Source organism: Neomonachus schauinslandi, chromosome 10 (assembly GCF_002201575.2).
Source record: "Neomonachus schauinslandi chromosome 10, ASM220157v2, whole genome shotgun sequence".
In the NCBI taxonomy this organism is placed as follows: domain Eukaryota; kingdom Metazoa; phylum Chordata; class Mammalia; order Carnivora; family Phocidae; genus Neomonachus; species Neomonachus schauinslandi.
Window position 1 is genome coordinate 1,939,394 of NC_058412.1, and position 23,661 is coordinate 1,963,054.

General features: G+C 50.7%; 1 protein-coding gene across 1 annotated transcript in view; it reads right to left on the reverse strand.

The window, feature by feature from the left end:
* Window positions 1–23,661, reverse strand: part of EIPR1 (EARP complex and GARP complex interacting protein 1) — a 141,519-nt gene that overhangs the window by 17,083 nt on the left and 100,775 nt on the right. Inside the window, 3 exon segments of the mRNA XM_044918650.1 lie at window positions 799–898; window positions 9,860–9,879; window positions 23,105–23,126. Of these exon segments, the coding sequence (XP_044774585.1) occupies window positions 799–898; window positions 9,860–9,879; window positions 23,105–23,126 (142 nt within the window).

Sequence of the window (23,661 nt, forward strand, 5' to 3'; positions counted from 1 at the left end):
ATGACTATTTGAAAGCAAAACTGGTTCCCAAGAAAGTCAGTGCTAAACACTAAACAGTGTGAAGATGCGCGGCCCCGCGGGAGCTGTGAGGACCCAGCCTCTGCCGTCCTCAGAAACGGAACCCCGAGGGTGACATGCGGGTGGCCGTGGCTCAGGGAGCGAGGTGCTCTGTGCCGCCCAGCGGGCCCACGATCACACACACAGGGTCTGAGGACTGTGACCGCAGAAAGGTGCACACATTCGAGTGAGGGGAAGGTCAGCTGACAGGACACCGTGGGGGGCGGTCACGGGTCACGGGGGGGTTACAGGCCACCGGGGGTCATAGGCCGTGGGGGAGAGGGGTCACGGACCACTGTCATTTTTACAACTCACACAGTAACTCGAAAGAAGCTCATCAGCACCATGAAATTATTATTTTATGACTGCTCGTACCTAAAAGGCGATTTTAACCAGACTTTGAAAAATCTTTTCATTGGAAAGACAATATACTTGAGACAAGAGAATATATGTCAGGATATCCCACAGCCTCTTTTGGACAAATTATGGCCAAAAGGTGGGGTTTTGTCAACCTTCAGTTCTGTGTGCTGTCTGCATGGCCCAGAGGCCTGAACCCCAGGCAGCTTTCACCTGAAGAGCCAGTCATGCAATTCTCCGACTGATGATTCTGCCCGTTCATTAAGTATTTCATAATTAATGTCAAAATTCTAAGCGTATACAAACCAAGAAGTATATTCTGAATTCAGCCAAAAGGTCCAATTAAAAAACACAAAAAATGAAAACTGTAAGCGTGTCACTCACCACGGCCCGGCCAGAGCTCTCCTGCAGGTCCCACAGCAGGATGTGGTTGTCCGCCAGCGAGATGACCTTCTTCCCGTCCCCCGTGGGCTCCCACATGACACTGCGAGGAACAGGAGGACCCCCATGAGTAGGGACGCGGAAGTCCCCAATGTCCCTGAGTCTGAGGCTATTGTGCGCGTCCCCCATGGGCAGCGAGGCTCGCCCTAGCACACGGCGATGGCCAGCAGCATGTACACGTGTGGCGCTGCGTCCTCTCCAGCCCAACGTCCGTGTCCTCCTGGCTCAGCTGAGGGCAGGCGGCTGGGAGGTTAGCGGGCCGGGCCATCGGGGCGCTCGGGGTTACAGGAGGTGGGGAGGGCAGCCTGCGACGGGCCTGGCCCACTCGTGCTCCCTCCCTGTCCCTCGCTGCCTCTCTGGGGTCGCTTTCTCTCCCGCCACGTGAGCACACGGTGGGAAGGCAGCCGTCTGTAAGCCAGGAAGAGGGCTCTGGCCAGAACGCCACCGTGCTGACCCCCGACCTCCAGCCCCCAGAACCGGGACCAATAAGGTGTGTTGTTTCAGACCCCAGCCAGTGGTGCTCTCTGGCGGCCGCCCGAGCCGACCCGTCTTCCTGGGGACTGAGGAGCAGACAGCTGATCAACTGCGCCGAGCGAACAGGACACGGCCTGCTGGGGGCCGGGTCTCAAGGAGGCCCAGCATGGACACTGCCATTTGGGCAGAATGCCCACATCTCTTGTATCCCAAGGACTGATGGCAATGGGCGGGCGTCTGTGTCTGCCCTGCCTGTGACATCAGGTCACTTCGTCGTGGGTCAACCGATCTGAAGCCCAGTTTCCTGTGACCTGCAGCCAAAGCCACCGCATCTGATTCAACGCCTATCTCATAACTAGTGGCAGACCACAAATCTTATCAGCTCTGTGGGAAGGCCACGGAGAGGAGAAGCTTTCAGTTTGTCTTCGCTGATGAATTCCCAACATGCTGTAAGGAGGAGAGTCTCTCTCACGTCCTGTAACGGGAGGGAGTGCACACATCAGCCAAGACCCTGCGGCTGGTCCCCCCGACAACACCGGCGCTAACTGACGGCGCCCGCCCTCACACCGCCTTCCCAAGACCGTCACTGGGGCTGCTAGGACGTGTAATCACAACACTGATGCCCTCCAAAACCACAGCTTCCTTCTCCTTCGGAGCTTAGCAGACACACACAGGTTCAGGCACCATGAGAGGTGCAGCGCACCTCCATCACACGGAGCTTAGCACACCTTTTCTGAAGAATGCACGATCTCCAGTATATAAAACTGAAACCCAGTAGCTGGAAGAGACGGCAAGAAACCCGGTTCTGAAATCTGCTGCTCCTGTTTTGTTGAGATACCGGCTAAGCCTAACTTCGAAGACAGCTCTTTAACAGCAAGATGATCAAACTTCTGGTGGCCGTTTCCATGGGTAAACTATGCAGAGTTCACACAACGGACAGTGAGGCCAAGAGGAAATGCAAACCAGGAAGGGAGAAGGGCAGCTCACAGGCCTGTCGTCCTGGGGCAGAACGACGCACTGACCTGTGCTCGACCTTCCCCGGCTTAGCTCGGCGGCTGTAACAAATCACCACAGACCGGGCTGCCTACACAACATACATTTATTAAACACGCCGCTGCAGGCTGGACACCCGAGCTCAGGGGCCAGCGTGGCGGGGTTCTGCTGAGGGGCCTCCTGGCTCGCAGAAGGCTGCCTTCCCCCGTGTCCTCAACACAGCAGAGGGGGAGAGGGAGCCGCGTGCCTCTCTTTCCAGGGCACTGCTCCCATGGTGAGGGCTCCACCCTCAGGCCCTCACTGCCTCCCAGAGGCCCCACCTCCTCACACGAACACACTGGACATCAGCGTTGCAACATATGAATTTGTGGGCACAAGAAAGTGCAGTCCGTAGCACCATATATTAGGATGAGTACATTTAGGATGCCGCAAGGAGCTCCTGAGCAGATCTCACTCATAACTTACATGCCCCAGCACACACGCACACACGCACGCAGAGGTCAGGACAAGGAGAAGCTGCACAGCCATGGGGGTGACCACAGGGACAATGACTGCCCAATCCGGTGTTTGCAAGACCACAGTCTGAAAGGGGATGACACACATATGTGGACTTTTTAACAGAAACTCCAGAAATCCAGAGATTCCCAGGTGACTCACAAATCACAAGGCAAGTATTAGTCAATTTGATGCCAAAGACTGACTACCTAACTATTTGCCTGTGGTTTCTCCGGCCAGGCTGAGGCTTCTGGACAGCAGACCCGGTTTGTTAGAGTTCGTTCATATTCCCCACAGTGAGCAGCAAAGTCTGAGGCACATGGCACATGACGGATGCTTGCGCCTGAGTTCCGAGGGAGAGTGAAGAACCCAGGTAAGCGCAGAGATGCCGCGTACAAAAATTAGACCATTTCCAAGTACATACAGCAAACTGCTAGCCCATGAGGGCCGGGAACACAGCCGACAGCACCCAAATGAGAAAAAGCTGTAAAGGCATCTGAACAATCAAAATCCCTCCACTGAAGCTCATGTGTTTATTTTATGCTTTAAATTGCAGTGTCCCTTGAGCCCTTACTCAGACCTCCCCTTCCCCTTCCATCTGCCCACTGTTCTAGCGTGGTCGGTTATGATGTCCAAGACTACAGAACAAACGCGTGGGCCCTGGGAGAGCAGGGTGTTTGAAGCAGAAATACCGGGAACAGGGCAAGCTGTAAAAACTGATACCCACAGCAGAGGGGAGGGAGGTGGGAGGGAGAGGGGGCAGGGGAGTAGGGGAGGAGGAGGAGGAGGGGGAGGAGGAAGGGAGCAGGAAGGAAGGGAGGAGAGGAGGAGGGAAGGAAAAAAGATGATGGAGGAGGGTGGAGTAAGGAAGGGAGGAAGAAGGAGGAGGGGGAGGGAGGGGAAAGAGGGAGGGAGAGGAAAGTTGTGTGGAAACTAAGTCACAGGCTTGCTCTAGACCCCAAATCCTACAAGAAGCTGTGAGGAGGCGAGGCAGCAGGCTGCGGAGAAGCTCCTTCCTCCAGATGCAGCCGCGGCACTTACACCCCTCCTGCGGCCTAGAGAGCGGTCACCTTGGTCTGGCTCTGCTCTAGGGGTGCAAGGAGAGGCGTGAAGAGGGAGAAGGATGTCCTGCGGGAAACCGTGGTCTCCGCAACCACGCAGCGCGGGCCGAGGGGCACCTGTCTGTGGGAGTCAGCTTACGTGTGTCAGTAATCTCAGCAGAGCAAACAACCAAGTGAATTTCAAGTAGCCACAGAAGTGACTTCTCCTGTCTAAAAAGGAAAAAGATATAATAATTCAAAAAGATGTTTTAAAAAGCCTTAAAGTATACAGGAGGGGGATAACGGCTTGTGTTAGGAAACAGGCTGCCCTAGGGTTCTTACAGGTGGAGGGCTTAAGAAAACCTTCATTTCTTCGGGAACAAAGCTCTTGCCACTTCTGAAGGTCACAGCGAGTATGATCGAGAACAGCAGCAAAGAACACAGTACATGGGGGAAATGAGGTTCAGAGCAGGCGCCCCACCCGAGCTGGTGGGCAGGTCCACGTTGTCTTGCAGACGGAAACCCCAGACCTGGGCTGGGGGTGCATGGCGGACAGACTTATTCCTGCCAGAGCTCTGTGAAACCCACTGCCCAGGAAAGGCCTGCTGAGCTTCTAGAAACACAGCTACAGGTGGTTCTATAGCTTCAGAGGAGTAAGGGCAAGTCCCTACACCATCGTGGTTCCGTGGCACCCCGTCCCGCCCCTGTCTCTCAGCAGAGGTGAACTCACGAAAGTCTTAACACAGACCCGAGGCTGCAGGAGGTTCCCCTGCCAGAACCAGGACCCAAGCTGGAAAGAGCAAGTCACTTCAATAAAACAAATTGTTGCAGATTAGGACAAAGAGAGGCCGGCTTCTGGAGGCAGGAGGGGCTCGGCTGAAACACCACTTCCTCCGGGGAGCTGGTCTGACCCCCAGAGGCCACTCGGACTGCCCTTTGTCCTGAAGCCAGAGCAAGCCCCTGGGCATTCATGTCCGCTTCCCGGCGAGACAACAAATTCTGCACGAGCCCAGGCTCACCTGGTGGTATGTGCCAAAGCACCCAGCCCAGACTCTGACCTTCGCAGGAGAGGCACTTAATAAAGAGGTGTTGGAAGAAAGAGGGAACGAAGAATTAATTACACTTCCTCTCAACCTGTGTCCAGTGCACCTTATAATGCGTGAAAAATAAAATTGGAAAAAGATTCTACTTATCAAGTACACTCAGTGAAGATTGGTGCATCTTGGAGCTCGTTTGAGAGGGTTTGCTATTTAGTCTCAAAAGGACCTCATCAAGAAGAGGTGTTGCTTGTTCACCGACTCTGTCATGTTGGAGACACAATAAGCAGAGCGAGCAGAGAAGGAGCCCCACGGTCTCCCTCTCGGACCCGCGCTCCCTGCTCCTCCCACGCCCCCTCCAGGCGGTGAACTGTGGGGCATCGCTCCTGGCCAATCAACCAAAACTGAAATGCCCAGCCTGCCCCACAGCCCCATGCCAACTCCCATGGGCATCTCTGCCCATGTGTCCACACCACCCTAATCTCCAAATGTACCAAACAGTATACGCTGCACCCCCATTCTTCTCTAACCGCCGGGTTACAACTCTCCCATGAGCAAAATCTTGGGAGTAATTTTTTTACAACTCTCCTTCCCAAATTCTACATAAAAAAGCAATAAAGTCTATATGTCTGATTTTGTGCCAGTACCATGCTGTCTTGGTGATCACAGCTTTATAATATAGCTTGAAATCGGGCAACGTGATGCCCCCAGCTTTGTTTTTCTTTTTCAACATTTCCTTGGCGATTCGGGGTCTTTTCTGATTCCATACAAATTTTAGGATTGTTTGTTCCAGCACTTTGAAAAATATCATTGGAATTTTGATCGGGATGGCATTGAAGGTATAGATTGCTCTGGGTAGCATAGACATTTTAACAATGTTTATTCTTCCGATCCATGAGCATGGAATATTTTTCCATCTTTTTGTTTCTTCTTCAATTTCTTTCATGAGTGTTCTGTAGTTCCTAGAGTATAGATCCTTTACCTCTTTGGTTAGGTTTATTCCGAGGTATCTTATGGTTTTTGGTGCTATTGTAAATGGAATTGTTTCTCTAATTTCTCTTTCTACAGTTGCGTTGTTAGTGTATAAGAAAGCAACTGATTTCTGTGCATTGATTTTGTATCCTGCCACATTACTGAATTGCTGTATGAAATCTACTAATTTGGGGGTGGAGTCTTTTGGGTTTTCCACATAAAGTATCATGTCATCTGCAAAAAGAGGGAGTTTGACTTCTTCTTTGCCAATTTGAATACCTTTTATTTCTTTTCATTGCCTGATTGCTGTTGCTAGGACTTCTAGTACTATGTTGAACAATAGTGGCGAGAGTGGGCATCCTTGACGTGTTCCTGATCTTAAGGGAAAGGCTCTCAGCTTTTCCCCAGTGAAGAGGATATTCGCTGTGGGTTTTTCATAGATGGATTTTATGAACTTGAGGAATGTTCCCTCTATCCCTATACTCTGAAGAGTTTTAATCAGGAAAGGATGCTGTATTTTGTCAAATGCTTTTTCTGCATCAACTGAGAGAACCATATGGTTCTTCTCCCTCCTCTTATTAATGGAACAGAAGAGAACCCAGATATGGACCCTTAACTCTATGGTCAAATAATCTTTGACAAAGCAGGAAAAAACATGCAATGGAAAAAAGACAGTCTCTTCAATAAATGGTGCTGGGAAAATTGGACAGCCACATGCAGAATTAAACTCGACCATTCTCTAACACCATTCACAAAGATAAACTCAAAATGGATGAAAGACCTCAATGTGAGACAGGAATCCATCAAAACCCTAGAGGAGAACATAGGCAATAACCTCTTTGACATCGCCCACAGCAACTTCTTTCAAGATACATCTCCAAAACCTAGTGAAACAAAAGCAAAAATGAACTTCTGGGACTTCATCAAGATAAAAAGCTTCTGCACAGCAGAGGAAACAGTCAACAAAACAAGAGGCAACCCACAGAATGGGAGAAGATATTTGCAAATGACACTACAGATAAAGGGCTGGTATCCAAGATCTATAAAGAACTTCTCAAACTCAACACCCAAAAAACAAATAATCAAGTCAAAAAGTGGGCAGAAGATATGAACAGACACTTCCCTGAAGAAGACATACAAATGGCTAACAGACACATGAAAAAATGTGCATCATCATTAGCCATCAGGGAAATTCAAATCAAAACCACACTGAGATACCACCTTACACCAGTTAGAATGGCAAAAATGGACAGGGAAAGAAACAACAAATGTTGGAGAGGTTGTGGAGAAAGGGGAACCCTCTTACACTGTTGATGGGAATGCAGTTGGTACAGCCACTTTGGAAAACAGTGTGGAGGTTCCTCAAAAATTTAAAAATAGAGCTACCCTATGACCCAGCAATTGCACTACTGGGTATTTACCCCAAAGACACAGATGTAGTGAAAAGAAGGGCCATATGCACCCCAATGTTCATAGCAGCAATGTCCGCAATAGCCAAACTGTGGAAAGAACTGAGATGCCCTTTGCCAGATGAATCGATAAAGGAGATGTGGTCCATATATACAATGGAATATTACTCAGCCATCAGAAAGGATGAATACCCAACTTTTACATCAACATGGATGGGACTGGAGGAGATCATGCTAAGTGAAATAAGTCAAGCAGAGAAAGCCTATTATCATATGGTTTCACTTATTTGTGGAACATAAGGAATAGCATGGAGGACATTAGGAGAAGGAAGGGAAAAATGAAGGGGGGGAATCAGAGGGAGAGATGAACCATGAGAGACTATGGACTCTGAGAAACAAACAGGGTTTTGGGGTGGTGGGGTTGGTTAGCCCGGTGATGGGTATTAAGGAGGGCATGTACTGCATGGAGCACTGGGTGTTATACGAAAACAATCGATCGTGGATCATCACATCAAAAACTAATGATGTATGGTGACTAACACAACATAATAAAATTTTTTAAAAAAGCAATAAAGTGTGTTAAACTTTATTTGTAATGTCTGACTTCTTGCTTTTACACAAATCTGACCCAGTTTGCCTTTGGCTTCATGAAAATCTTATAGCTCTTGCCTGGAAACGCTGTCTCCCTGGCTCCTACTTACCCTACTAACTCTGCAAAATCACCTGAGGACATGGCCCACCAACAGCCCGTGTTTAGTCCAATCTCTGGGCCTGTATTTGGCTTCCCAGCATCAAACTACGGAAACATGACAAGGTCTTGTTCTTACAGAAACACCATCCTGGGGCGCCTGGGTGGCTCAGTTGGTTAGGCGACTGCCTTCTGCTCAGGTCATGATCCCAGGGTCCTGGGATCAAGTCCCTCATCGGGCTCCCTGCTCAGCGGGGAGTCTGCTTCTCTCCCTCCCCCTGCTCATGTTCTCCCTCTTGCTCGCTCTCTCTCTCTCTTTCAAATAAATAAATAAAATCTGGAAGGAAGGAAGGAAGGAAGGAAGGAAGGAAGGCCGTCCAGACAGTTTTAGCTCAAGTACCACCATGAATAGAAGATCGGCATCAGCAAAGCCGTACCAGTGACATTTCAAGCACCTGTCACATGCTGTGTTTACACAGAATATTGTCAGATTTGGGTTCTGAGCTCCTATCTGTCTAACCAGCCCGTTTCTTTTCTTTTTTTTTTTTTTTACTTTTTTTTAATTTTATTACGTTATGTTAATCACCATACATTACATCATTAGTTTTTGATGTAGTGTTCCATGATTCATTGTTTGCGTATAACACCCAGTGCTCCATGCAGAACATGCCCTCTTTAATACCCATCACCAGGCTAACCCATCAACCCACCCCCCTCCCCTCTAGAACCCTCAGTTTGTTTCTCAGAGTCCATCGTCTCTTATGGTTCATCTTCCCTTCCGATTTCCCCCTCTTCATTCTTCCCCTCCTGCTATCTTCTTCTTCTTTTTTTAATATATAATGTATTATTTGTTTCAGAGGTACAGATCTGTGATTCAACAGTCTTGCACCATTCACAGCACTCACCATAGCACATACCCTCCCCAATGTCTATCACCCAGCCACCCCATCCCTCTGACCCCCCACATTCTAGCAACCCTCAGTTTGTTTCCTGAGATTAAGAATTCCTCATATCAGTGAGGTCATATGATACATGTCTTTCTCTGTTTGACTTATTTTGCTCAGCATAATACCCTCCAGTTCCATCCATGTCGTTCCAGCCCGTTTCTAACCACAGTGGTGGAAGGATCTAGGTCCTGTGGGCATGGTCACATGACCCACTGAGACAGTCTGCCATGCACAGGACAGGGAAGCATCAACACAACACGAAATCCATCAGTGGCTCCCACCAAGGCCATTCCACCCACAAAGACTCCTCCAGAATGCCTCCTACCACACACAGTCCTCCAACTAAGCAAGTGTGGCACCTCCCTAATGCAATGCCCCCCTGCTGAAGTCAGTGCAACAGACCTGCTAAGTCGAGACCCCAGCCTCAGACGCCCCCTATCCTTACAGGCTACAGTACTGGGAGCCTCTTGACCTATCAGAATCCCCACCTTCATCTGGAAGATGGACGTGCCTACTCTGGGGGCTGCGATAAGGATTACATGACTTACTCAAGAATTCTAGCAAACCTGAGTCCCTCAATCAGGGCTGCAATCCTCCAGCGGCAGAAGGCTCAGGACAGGGTGAAGTGGCATGTGCACCCTAGCACGTTTTCAGGGTAAAGACCATTTTGTGAAACTTTCATTATGGTGCATATAAATACATATATATATATATATATATATATATATATATACGGGGGCGGGGGGGAGTCTGATGTAAAATTACCTCTTTCTCATTTTGAAATTTGGAGAATGCTGCTTCAGACCACTAACACTGGTCTTAATTTTTAGTAATTTCAAGCATTTTGGGTAGAATTTCCTCTGAAGTGCATGGCCTTCTTTTTCACTTTCCAGGAGTGCATCAAGCACACAGCCTGGCCGAGATGACCCATTCCATGGCCATCCAGCACTGTAGCATGTTCCCATGCCTCTGCAGACAGAACTGGTGCCCCTAAAAGGGCCCTATGTCACTGACCTTTATGGGCTGGCTTTTGGGACAGTGGAGTCTGCAATCCTGGCTCCTGCACGTGTCCTCCCAGCCCCTGCTTTGCACTCCCTTTTAACTGAGCTGGAGCAGGGTATGCACTCATAACTAACAACTTCGTATTAAACAGCCCTATTGAGTACGGAAACTCTCTCCCCTGAAGAAAATACAAGAAGCCAGAGCCCCTGCCTTCCTGAAATCCTGATTTAAGCTGTACTATTTTATATTCTAATTTAAAGTCAGATATGCTCATTAAAAATGCTTAAACTTTGCAGAAGTGAAAGTCTCTTTTATTGCTGCCCAGTGGCAATAACTCCTATCAACAGGGGACACGTAGCATCAAGGTCTTTGCCAAACGCAGGCTGACGTGGATAATACGACCTCGGCCGTCACTTACAGAAATGCAAACACATTGACACCTTACTCTGTCATGTGTTGCTACACTTGCAACATGTCCTGGGTAACTTTCCATGTCAAATAAATGTAATTCTTGCCAAAGGCCACACAGAATTCTGTTGTATGGATACCTGCAATTTTTCATCTCTTTGAGCTTTGATTTCCTCATCTGTCCAGTGGGGATAATAGTAGTGTGCAGACGTTATAGGTTTGTGAAGACCAACAAGCCAATATTCAGAACAGCCTGCACAAAGTAGGTGTTCAATGAGCCTTGATATGATCGGACGCAGTTAGATCTATGCTTCTTAAACTGGGCATGGTGCTACTCTCCAGAGATTTTTGGGAAAGCGTGGAGGGGCACTTCTGGTTTTCCTGAAGACTGGGAGGGAAGAGATACAGGGGTGCCCCATGACCCATAACACACAAACAGCCTTCAACAGCAAAGACTGTCCCAGCCCCAATGCCAACAATGTCAAATGCTCCCTTGGAAACACCATAAAACCCTACTTTGAAATTTGGCTGGAATATTAAAATTACCACCTTTACATGAACCAAAAGAATTCCATCAAGATTTATTTTAACAAAAAAAATCTTCAGAAGAGGTTAGAAACTGAAATCCTTGCCTATTCTGAAAGGCAACAGAGCTCGAGCCTGTTTCGCTGTCCTGCCCACTTCATACGCAGTGGCCTGGGTCCTGAGTCACCCACGTCACTTTCTGTGGCACCTGGGTTTTCCTCTGATGATCTTCTGTCCAAAAGTCAGCATCCTGCCATTTCCCCTTGGGGGTCCGAGAACATTCTGGAGCTCCCGGAGTTACTGTCACATTACCAGAAATTTGACTCAAGAGCTCCATGACCAGACCCCCGCGGAGGCGGCTTCTTGCCCTGTACTGTTTTTATGGTGAATACACAAAGTGGGAAGGCTGCTCCACATCCTCATTCCCTCACTCTCTCCACATCCTGGCCCCTGGTGAGTGTCCCCTGGAGGACAGCGCAGGCTCCCAGGCCGCCCAGAAAATATCCATGCAGGGTCTGGCTGCCTCGGCCTGCCTCCAGCCCAAGGGCAACCTGTGTTCTGGGCGCCAGCCACTGCCCCCCAGGGGCACGCTGGGGGCGGCGGGAGGGGGAGCCCGTCAATGACCACGGACAACCCAGAGGAGGGACAGGAATCCAAAGTAAACTGGTCGGGAAACGATGAGGATGAGTGAGAGAGACGCCAACCTGCTCCAAAGCTTGTTCCACTAGTTCTGATCTCTCTCACACACACGCACACACACGCTGCACACACGCACATGGGAAACACGTGCACTACCCCCCACATCCCCTACACATGCACACCCAGACGTGAACACACATCCCACACATGCACACACACCCTGCACACGCACACACATTCCCACACACACCACACACACACGTACACCCCGCAAATGCACTCAGACCCCACACACACTCTGCACATGCACACACACCCATACACTCCCACACACGCCGCACATACACATACACCCCACAAATGCACTCACAGACCTCACACATGCACCCCACACAAACACACTCCCACACATACCACACATACACCCGCAAATGCACACTCACAGACCCCCCCCCCCACACACACACATCAGGTGAGCTGGAGCTCAGGCCTTTACTTGGGAGTGTAACACAAGCCACACCTGTGAGCAGAGCCTTTCTGTTCAGCGGCCTCAGTGTTAGGAGGAAGATACAGCCACATTGAAGAATTTTGTTCTTCACAGAAGAAATGCCTCATCTGGAGCGTTGACTCTGAATATCTACAGGACATGCACTGAGGTATGCCTTTGACATTTGCCATTTACTTCTGAGAGCATTTAAATTTGTAATCTCTGAATTACATGACGTGAAAAAGAAAGGGGACAAATCCGCCTTTTACATGCTGCAAGAGTTAATCTCGCCATAGGTGTTTGATGACCCGGAGATTCCCAAAGCAGAGCAGGGAAAAAGAATAGGAACTTCGGAAAACTTCTATGAACTGGAAATCGCTGGAAGAGGCCTACATGGAGGACAAAGCCGCCAACTGTGCTGGGAGGCGTGGGATGGGCACACGGGAGGTGTGAGGGCACATGCGCCACCGGAGGAGAGGGTACAGTTGCTCTGAGAGGAAAGGACAGGATGCCGCCACCACCAGCACCACTTCCCAGGTGGGGACACCTTCCCGCTTCCCAGTGCTGCCACGCAGCCTCACTTCCCACCACAGAGCTGGGAGACATGGCCTGCCAACAGGAGCGGGGACCGGCGGCAGGCCCTGCTCAGCACGTGCGCCTTCCGATCCCGCCACCACAGGTGAGTGGGGGCCAGCTCACTATGAAAAACTGTAAGAAAAACAACCATCAGACAGGGAACAGGACTAGAGGATCTGCAAGTAAAAACAGAAAGCCTAAGTTCACTTTCTTGGCCACGAAGGGGGTGACGAGACGCCCTGGCTCGCCAAGGGCCACACGGGCTTGCTGCTGGTGCCCCCTTCACCGCGGCTCCCCCCAAGCCTCCTCCACCCGCGGCCCTCCTGCCTTTGCCTCTTGTCCTGCAGCGTCCATCCACGTAAGCGCTCCAGTGACAACAAAGTCTTGCTGCACCTCTCCGGGGCGGCGGAACTCCCAACACCCAGACAGAGCTCTCAGACCCTTCCCCGGGAACAGGACGTTCAAGGCATTTCCATGAAACGGCAGCAAGCAGGTGCTCCCACCGCTCGCGGCCGAGCCGAGCCGAGCCCCTGGGGGGCCCGCTCCCGCCACTCGTATTTCGTGATCTGTCCTGGGTGATGCAGCAGAAAATACCTGTTGTTGGTGTATGGGGTGCAATCCCCAAAATCATCAGCGTTTGTGCCTAATGACACACACCGTGGGATAACTGGAGCACGTGAAGTGCAATAAAGAGAAATTCCATTTTATCATGGATCATCACCATGAAGCTGGGGCCATAAACATAAGAAAATAACCTAGAATTTCTGCCATACTTGCTACTCCAAACTGAGACGTTTATTTCTCTGTTCATAAAATCATCCATTTTTCTGCTTTATCACACTGCCAGTGAATTTGAGAGGACATAAAATTACATTAACAAGTCAAGAACAAAATAGCATACACCTAATATAAGTGTGCAATATCCCTTCACAATCACTGAGAGGAAAACACAAGAAAAGGGCTGTTTCTGTAAATAAACCCAAATAAAAAATCTAAACTTCTGTGAAGCAGTTAACAAGGACCATGATGGCAGGAATGATGGTTCTAATTTGGCAGGTTTCATGCTGATCAAACAAAATACATGCCTCTCTTCTTCAGATTAGTGACTCCAAATGAATGATTCACACTCTGGATTCTGGTACCTGGGGTGAGGACAGCTCAAAGGACACTAGAAATTCTTAAAACAACCTCAACATAAATTTAATAATTTAAATCCACAGCTTTTCCATGCCTCACCTATTCTCTGTGGCCGCTGGGGGTGGGAAGTGGGGTGCCATGAAAGGCTGCCCCCCAGGACGTGGTATATACAAGGAAAAAACCCCACGTGGCTGGAAGACAGACTTTAATCCACAAGAAACGGCCATGTGAAGACTCTTAACTCCCACTGCATTCGACAACTCATCAGGTTTACTACTTTATGGCAAAGGATAAACCTTAAGAAGGAAACTTGTCTATTAAGTCATTGGTTACAAGTAAAATTTTGAAAAACCCTTCAAAACGATACAGTACATGAGTTCCCCAGCTTATGCATCTCTTTTCAAACAGAGATTTGGCAATCTGGCTAATTTCTTCTTGTTGGAAAACGCTTTTCACGGGTGCTGCAGAGATCAGGGAAAGGAGAGTTCAGGAGTCAGGCCACCAAGTCAAGAAGCACACTTCGCCCAGCTCTGGGGCCATATGGGTTCTTGGTGGCCATGCGCCTGGGGACTTCCAGGGCCAGAGTTGCGTCCGTGCGCAGCCTGGCACCCTGGTGTGCAAGCTCGTGCCTCTGGCATGGGGTGACTTGGGTATGAAGAGACTGCTTATTCTGACATCCCTCACCTGAAGAGACTTCAGGTTCATCAGCTAAATAATATGGTTTCAGTCAGACCCAGAGCGAAAGGCAAGAACAGGCTGGGCATGAGGGAGAGGGTATTTTTCTTCTCAGATGCTCCTCTTTCTTGTGGAGGCTTGTTAATAGTCGAAGTCAGTGCTCCAAGCTGTACGTGCAGGGCTCAACAGAAACAAGCACTCCGATGCTGAGGACCCAGAAATGGAAAGGGGCCCATTTACTGAGTGTAGAGACTGGAAAACACAAGCACTAATCACCTAGCTCTGCACTGCTGAGAAGCCTCCCCCAACGGAAACGCTCGAGGTCCGCATGCTCCACCTTGGGGTGGACGTGGGTGGACACACTGCCTGGCCCTCCCTGAGAACGGCTCTGTGCCAGATCACCACTGTCCCCTCCTTCTACCCCAGAGAGAGCCGCGGGGCACAGCTGGGACTCTGAGCGCCCTCTGCGAATGGATTCTTGCCAGCCCCAAAGGCCTACCTAACTCACCCCAGAGTTCACAGGTCTGTCCCTCCAAGGCCACCCAACACTGGCCCACAGTGGCCCGCGCTCCCACCACACATCTCCTCTAGGACTTGGAAAGGAGCACAAGCCTGACAGCACTGGGATGCTGCCCCCTACCTGGTGCTCAAGCAACAGCAAACCCAAACCCCTGTGCCCCAGGTCTTCCCAGGAAGTTCCAAGTTAACTTTTAAATAAAAGTACATTTGGGGACACCTGGGTGGCTCAGTCGGTTAAGCGTCTGCCTTCGGCTCAGGTCATGATCCCAGGGTCCTGACATGGAGTCCTGCGTCCATCGGGCTCCCTGCTCCACAGGGCGTCTGCTTCTCCCTCTGCCTCTCCCCACCTCTTATGCCCTCTTTCTCTCTCGTTCTCTATCTCAAACAAATAAACTCTTCAAATAAATAAATAAATAAAAGTACATTTTGAAATAAAACTGTCTACCCAAATTCCAAATAGTGGTTTGGGCGTTTCCTCTTCTTTTTGATCTACTTTTCTTTCTTCCTCCCCCACCCCATTTTTCAAACAGTAGAAAATGTTTAAAATTCTTATGCATGGAGTTAGTGCACCTTCAGGTTTGAGCTTTTAAAATTATTCAAACCTCACGTTTAAACAATCACAATAGAACTAAATGCTACCTTCCTCTAAACTCGTCCCTTGGAAACACTGGTGCCTTCTGGGTACGTTCTGGGAGACACTGGCCGGTTTGTAAGAGGGTCACATGAAACACACCATGAACCACATATTCACAGAAACGGACTGAAAGCGTAGAAAGGATATGAATTTATCTCGTAATGTACGTAACTATACTTGGTGCACTGCATTTCAGACTTCTGCATAGTGAGCTTCTAGTGAGATGTGCATCTGCACATCGTGCTTTGCTCGTTTTTCACCACATCCCTAACACGGAATCTAAACGGCATCAGAGGGGGCGAGAGAGTCCAGACACGGGACAACCATCCTCAGTGTACGGTGGACACTTGAACAAACTTGAGAGAGGAAGGCATCTTCACGTTATCCTAGAATACCGTAAGACTGTTCTTTTCCTACACAGAAGAAGGGATGCGGGCCTCATTCTGGGCCTCTTTAAAAGCTAACAGACGTTAATAGTGAGGCAGGAACCAGGGAAGCAACCTATAACTCAGGACACACCTAGGCTGGGTAAACCCAAAAAGCAAGGACACAAATCTTAGGAAATCTGCAATCATAAAGCATGATCACTGAGAATTCGCCATCACCGTTGGCTCTAAAACTGTCATAAGATCTCTGAACGTCAAACATACTTTCTTACTTATCCCCAAAGACAGCTTCTGAATTTACTTTTTTCCACTGTTATATCGCGTTGAACTAAAAAATAAACAGGAAAAGAGAGATGAGGCCGAATCCCTTCTTTTCCGGCCAAACTCCCTCAAGAATCAGCGGCCTCACACACACTGCTCTTCCTCTGCTTCCTCCCCCAACTCCACACTGCGGTTCGCGCCCCCCCTCCTCCCCCTGACAGGAGCGCGCACGCCCGCCGGGCTCAGCCTGCCTCGTGTTCCCGTGTGACACTCACCTCCACCCGCACTCGGCAGGAAGCTGGCTCTGGAAGTGGAGGGGTCAGCGAGCAGCAGTGCAGTGACTGACGCTCTGTCCCGTCTGGGGCGGGACTCTGGGGGCTGCAGTCACTGCCATTCATGTCCCGGCCAACCCGGGAAAGTGCTGGTTGCTAAGCTGAGTTCTCCTTTAAAGGAGATTTCCGTTGTCCGTGAAACCAGGTGACAGTATGACTACTCCAGACGCACCAACTTGAGAGATGGAGCACGCCAAGAGTACACCAGACTTTCTGCTGCTTTGACTTGGCTTCCACTCACAGGCAGGGAGCGTCAATCCATGGCGAGGATGCTGAACTCCTCAGCAGCGGGGGCGGGTGGGGGGCTCTTCATGACCGAGAGGAGGTGGAGAAGCACGGAATTACCTGTGTGGCTCATCGGCCCCGAACCAACAGCGACGACGTTGCAGGGCGGACGCCAGCTCACAACGGCCCAGCAGGCCCACACACAGGAAAGCCTTCCCCCCAGGGCTTTGCCAGGGCTCCCAAAGATGCTGGTGTGAACAGGACAGGGGACGGTGTGGGACCCGACGCCCCAGAGGACGTGCTGGGTCTGCAGTCACTTCACTGCTGACATCCACACTGTATACACTGACGAAGGCCCCGAGCTGCCGGTCCAGTCGCCGCCTCACGGAAGAATAACCACATAGCACAGGGGGAGATGTGAAGAGCGCCCCCCCTTACCTATCTCTAGACAATGAAAAAAGGGCCAACAACATGCATGGCACAGGGCTTCACTCTTTTAACTCATTTCTTTACCACAATAAGGTGGGTTTTTATTAACTTTAGTTATGTAGGTCTCATCCCGCTCCAGAAAAATACAAGGCAGCTAACACACACAGCCTGAAATACAATGGGGCGAGATACCCTGAAGATGGGGAAAACATCACCATTTGGTAAAAGCAGCCCCAAGGGTCTGGTCCAACCGCCCTGCACGCAGCCGGCTGTGGGCTGCACTGACCTCAGCCTGGGACACTTCCTCTGAGCGACAGGGAGAGTGGAAGGGCTGGGACTTATTGTCTGAGTCACTGAGAAAGAGGTGCATGCCACTCAGTGTGAGATGAGACACACGACAGCACCTAACGAGCACAGAGCGGGACCGCTCACCAGAGACCCCACATAACCACCCCGTCACACGGGAGGGAAGGAGGCACGTGCCCACGGGGACGGCGTCAAGTACCTGCAGACCCGGGGATTGTTGCTCCCACACTCCCCACACGCTGACCGCAGGGGCAGACCATAGCGGAAGGGGAGAAAGTAGGCGAGAAAAGAAGGTGGCTTTGTTATCTGCGTATGAGGAACTCCCCTAGAACGCATAATTTATTTATATTTGTCATCTATAAAGGACTAGCTAGAAGATGTGTGAACATTCTCAAAACTCATTCTGATGAAGATGTATTTATACTCCCAGCAACAGAAACAACTTCCAAATCACAGTGTGACGACCACAAGTGGCTCCTTTTGTTCATTCATTCAGCAGGGAGGCAGTTCTGGGCAGTATGTGGTGTCCTGGAGTCGGTCTGCCTGGCTCTGAATCCCAGAAACTGCACTGAGTAGGAAAGGCTGGATGCAGTCACCTTCTCCGCCATGGTCCCTACTTTACAGGGTCGTGTGGGCAGGAGGCAGCGCCTGAGGACCTCAGAAGGGCTCAGGGTCGGGGTCCCTCACACGGCAGAATGCTGTGGCTGGCAATGTCCTCGGTGCTGAGGACACACCTGCTGCTGGACAAGGCCCCTGCCCCGAGGAGGTTCAGGGATGGGGGCGTGAACGCACATGGCAGAGTGCCAGGCGTGGTCATGCCTTTACACAAGATAAAGCTGGGTGCAAGGACAGGAAGATGTGGGTGGGGGTGGAAGAGAGATTCTTTTAGAGAGGCCCTCTCCGAAGAGGGGATACTGAACCACGAGGACAACTCGTCCATCCACACCAGAAACTACGGGGCGGCCCCTCTAGGCTCAACTTGGGATCTGCAGCCCCACAATGTGGATCTGAGAAAATTAGGAAGAGACTGGATTGTTGGCTTGTTTGTATCATGTATCCTAACAAATATGGAGGTGCCACACTTCCACAAAGATCCTGCCACGGAGCCATGGTAACAACTGTGAAGCGTTTCCTCCCTTTCATGAATCTTCATTTGCAATTGAGAGAAAGGGGTGACGGTCCAGCAACTTACGCAGCCCCGGGGCAGGTGAGCACAAGAGACAGGGCGTGCTGCCCCCCAGGCCAGCATTCCATCTACCTCCATGGGTGGGAGCTCGGACCAAACACACCTGGTCACAAGGCCTTCTAGAATCTTCAATGGCAGGTGGGCCTGCCTGGCACTGCCCACCCGCTGCGCGTTAGAGGCCTGGGATGGGGGTGTGGGGCCACCTATGCTGGGGCCCAGTTGCTCCAGAGCAAATAGAAGCTGAGTGGCCCTGAGGACAGGAGCCCACACAGTGCCCTATGGGGCGCAGCAGCAACCCTGCAGACTGTGGACTGTGTGCTGTTCCAAGAAGCTCCCTTACGGCCAGCAGCAGGGCCTATGCCCAGGACGTGTCCAGGAGGCCCTCTCCTGGGACTGCTTCAGCCCCAACTTAATAAACCAAAAAGGAGGGTGCCTGGGTGGCTCAGTTGGTTAAGCGACTGCCTTCGGCTCAGGTCATGATCCTGGAGTCCTGGGATCAAGTCCCGCAACGGGCTCCCTGCTCAGCGGGGAGTCTGCTTCTCCCTCTGACCTTCCTCCTTCTCATGCTCTCTGTCTCTCATTCTCTCTCTCTCAAATAAATAAATAAAATCTTTAAAATAAATAAATAAATAAATAAATAAATAAACAAACCAAAAAGGAAAGCAAGCAAACAAAACTACCAGTTGCCTCATGTTTGACCCCAAACAGCACCTTCACATTCATGTATTCACCAGACTTAAATTTCCAAAAGCCAAATTCCCTATCAGATAATAAGACATCACTAAAGGGGGCGCCCGGGTGGCTCAGTCATTGAGTGTCTGCCTTCGGCTCAGGTCATGATCCCGGGGTCCTGGGATCAAGTCCTGTGTTAGGCTCCGTGCTCGGTGTCAAATAAATAAAAAAAATCTTAAAAAAAAAAACCATGCATGACAACCCCAAAGGCCAGCGAGGATGCAGAGACTGGGCCTCACACGTTGCTCCAGCAGTTTGTACAAAACACTCACCTACAGGTACCCCATGAACTGCACTCAAGGGCATTCGGCTGCGAGAGATGAAAACCTATGTTCACGTGAGCACCTGTCCATTCCTGTTCAGAGCAGCTTTATCAGGATGTCCAAATCCCGGTGGAAACCCAGCTGTCCTTCATAGGTGAATGGTCACAGAAACCACGGTCCCATGGACTACCACTCAGAATAAAGGGGCGGAGCCCCTGACAGACACAGGTGACAACAGGAAGGACCCCCCAGGGAATCAGAGTGCATGCACAAAGCCACGATCAAAGCTTCCAGAGTGGACGATTCCATTCATAGAACCTTCTCAAAATGACAAATCTACAGAAGGAGCACAGACTGGTGCTTGCCGGGGACTAAGGATGGCGCGTGGGGAGCAGTGGGCTAAGGCCATAAACAGGCAGCAGAAGGGCTCCCAGTTCTGTATGTTGACTACGGTGCCGGCTGCACCAAGAGACACACGTGATGACATGGCAGAGAACTCAGTGTGCACACGGGGTGGGTCCTATCAACACCCCATCCCCAGTGGTGACTGTGCAGAGGGATTATGCAATGTCACCACCAGGGGAGATGGGGGGACGAGCACATGGGATCTGTCTGTATTGTTCCTATAGCTGCAGGTGGATCACAGCCACTTCAAGGCGAAAAGGTCAACAAACACATATAGTGACATAAGTGATAACAAAAGGAATTCAAGAAATGCTTGGAACAATGGCAGCAAATTCAGAAGAGGGCAGCCTTCCAACGTGAATTTGAGGAAGACCATTTCTCTGGATGTGTTTATGTATCAACAATTACTTCCTAAGAAGTTCCCCTTTCATAAATAGGGGTGTAATTACAGGGGGTGTGATCGTGGAGTGTGATTAAAGGAATGTGATCACAGGGGTGCAATCACGGAGGTGTGACCACGGGGCTTGATCACAGGGGTGTAATCACAGGGGTGCGATCATGGGGGGGGGGAGATCACAGGGGTGCGATCAGAGGGGGGTGAATGACAGGGGTGTGATCACTGGGGGGTGATCACAGGGGTGTGATCACAGGGGTGCTATCACAGGGGGTGCAATCATGGGGGTGTGATCATGGGGATACGATCACAGGGCTGTGATCATGGGGGGGGGTGTGATCACAGGGGTGCAATCACGGGGGTATGATACGGGGGGGGGGTTGTGAGGGGGGGGATGAGGGCATGGGGATGTGATACAGGGGGGTGCGATCATGGGGGTGTGATCACAGGGGTGTGATCAGGGGATGCAATCAAAGGGGTGAGATCAAGGGGGTGCAATCATGGCGGTGTGATCACGGGGGTGTGATCATGGGGGGCTGCGATCACGGGGGGTGCAATCACAGGGGGTGTGATCACCAGTGGTGTGAGTACTGGAGGTATGATGATAGGAATATGATCAGTGGTGTGACCCTGTGCGTGCAATCATGGGTGTGATCATGGGGGTGCAATCACAGTGGTGCAATCACAGAGCATGTGATTACCAGGGGTGTGATCACTGGTGTATGACCACCAAGTGTGATAGCAGGGGTATGATGATAGGAATATGATTACAGGGGAGTGATGATGGGTATGGTCACAGGGGTGCAATCACAGAGCGTGTGATCACCAGGGGTGTGATGATAGGAATATGATTATGGGGGAGTGATCATGGGCATGCAGTCACTGGGGTTATGATCACTGGTGTGTGATCACCGAATGTATGATTACTGGGGGAGTGATGATAGGAATATGATTCCAGAGGTGTGATCACCGAGGAAGTGATGATAGGAATATGATCACGGGGGTGCGATCATGGGTGTGATCACTGGGGTGTGATCACTGAGTGTGTGATGATAAGAATATGATTACGGGGGTGTGATCACTGGGGGTGTGATCACCAGGAGTGTGATGATAGGATTGTGATTACGGGGGTGCGATCACAGGGGTATGATCACCAGTGGTGTGATCACCGGGGGTGTGATGATAGGAATATGCTCATGGGTGTGATCACCAAGTGTCTGATCACCGGGGGTGTAAGGATAGGAATATGATCATGGGGGTGCAATCATGGGTGTGATCACCGAGTGTGTGATCACCAGGGGTGTGATGATAGGATTGTGATCACAGGGGTGCGATCATGGGTGTGATCACTGGCGTGTGATCACTGAGTGTGTGATCACCGGGGGTGTGATGATAGGAATATGATTCTGGGGGTGTGATCACTGGGGGTGTGATGAAAGGATTATGATCACGGGGGTGCGATCACAGGGGGTGTGATCACCAAGTATGTGATCACCGGGCGTGTGATGATAGGAATATGATTCCGTGGGTGTGATCACCAGGGGTGTGATGATAGGAATATGATCATGGGTGTGATCACCGAGTGTGTGATCACTGGGGGTGTGATAATGGCATTGTGATCACAGGGGTGCGATCATGGGTATGATCACTGAGTGTGTGATCACCGGGTTGTGATGATAGGATTGTGATCATGGGGGTGTGACCCAGACTGAACATTTCACGGACATTCATTTTCTGACAAGCACATGTAGACAGAGGTGACCACTCCTCTGATGGAACACTGGATGGAGTATCTGAACCCAGGCGGAAGTTGGGGAAGTGGACCAGCAGCCCCTCCGCTGCTCCTCTGAGCTCAGCCCATCTGTGCACTCACCAAAGTCACTGATGCCATCTGACCTCCCCAAAGTTGCTGCTGGTCTGCACTGTGTCTTCCCTGCTCCCCCCGTGCCAGTCTATCTCCTGGCACTCACGTACATACTGCACTCATGTGCACACGTGTGCGTCTGTCTGCACATGTTCCAGGCTTGCTCTGCACTCTCGCAACCCCTCGTGAGATGCAGGGCTGCTGTGCATCTCCTTTTCCTGCAGATGGGGTCTGACACCTCTGTGTGGAGAACAGCAGCCTGGCACCCGTGAAAACACACCGCCCGCAAACGAGCGCACAAAGGCCTTCCAGAGCCACAGATGGTGCCGACCCCCAGCTCTGCTCCCTTTGCCGCTCCAAGACCCGCTGCTGCCACAGAAACTGCATTGGTCCCAGCTCCACACGTCGTTCCTAAGCAAATCCCTCTTCGATTCCACTGGTAAAAATGAATAACTCCATGGCACGGAGTTCCTAATGATCACAGTGCATGCCACAGCCTGCCCGGTGTCACTCAGATCTTTACCCTGGGGGTCTCCCCTGGGAGATCACGCATGACTCCTTGAGGCTGGGTCCCTGACTCATCACACTGGCATCCCTGGAGTCTGGCAGGTGCATGCAGCAGGTGCTTAATAAATACGTGTTGGATTAAACTTATTTAATTGGTATATCTGGCCCAAACAGAAGTGGGTATACAGAGGCTAGAGCTCTTTCTCACATATGCACACCTGTGTGCACACACGGAAGTGTTACTACACTAAGTAAAACAATAATTACTGTTATAAACACCCATACCAACATTATGCTCCCACAGTCCCTTCTAGAAAGCACAGCCTTTTGAATGTGCCGAGGCTTCAGTGCTCTGAGGAGGCTCCCACCGGGTATGGAGGTGAGTGCCGCCAAGCCTCGGCCACAACACGTGGGCAGCGACGGGCCAGGCAGCCCTGATGGGCGCTGGTGGCATCTCCATCCCCTGGCACACATGACATGCGGAGGGGACAGACGCAAGGATAAAGACATGCAGGGCTCGGGGAACCGCACGGTGCGCACACACCACATCCTTACTCAGTCTACAAAAGAAGAAATGACAAGCCTTCATCCTAAAGTAAGAAATCAATCAATTTACACTTAAGATTGCTGAATGGAAGTGTATTTACGAAGCTAAAGAGCAACAGGACACTTAAGTGCTCTCCAGCACCCAACTTCACCCTCGTCCTGGCAGGGACCTGGCAGCACAGATTTAGATGCAAAGGACACCGGCACACAGGCTCCTTCGCGGCAACAGAGTTTCCGTGATGTATCTAATCTGGAGAAGAACTGAGACTGAGAAACAGGAAAGGAAGGAAGGAAGGAAGTGGCGGGGGGGGGG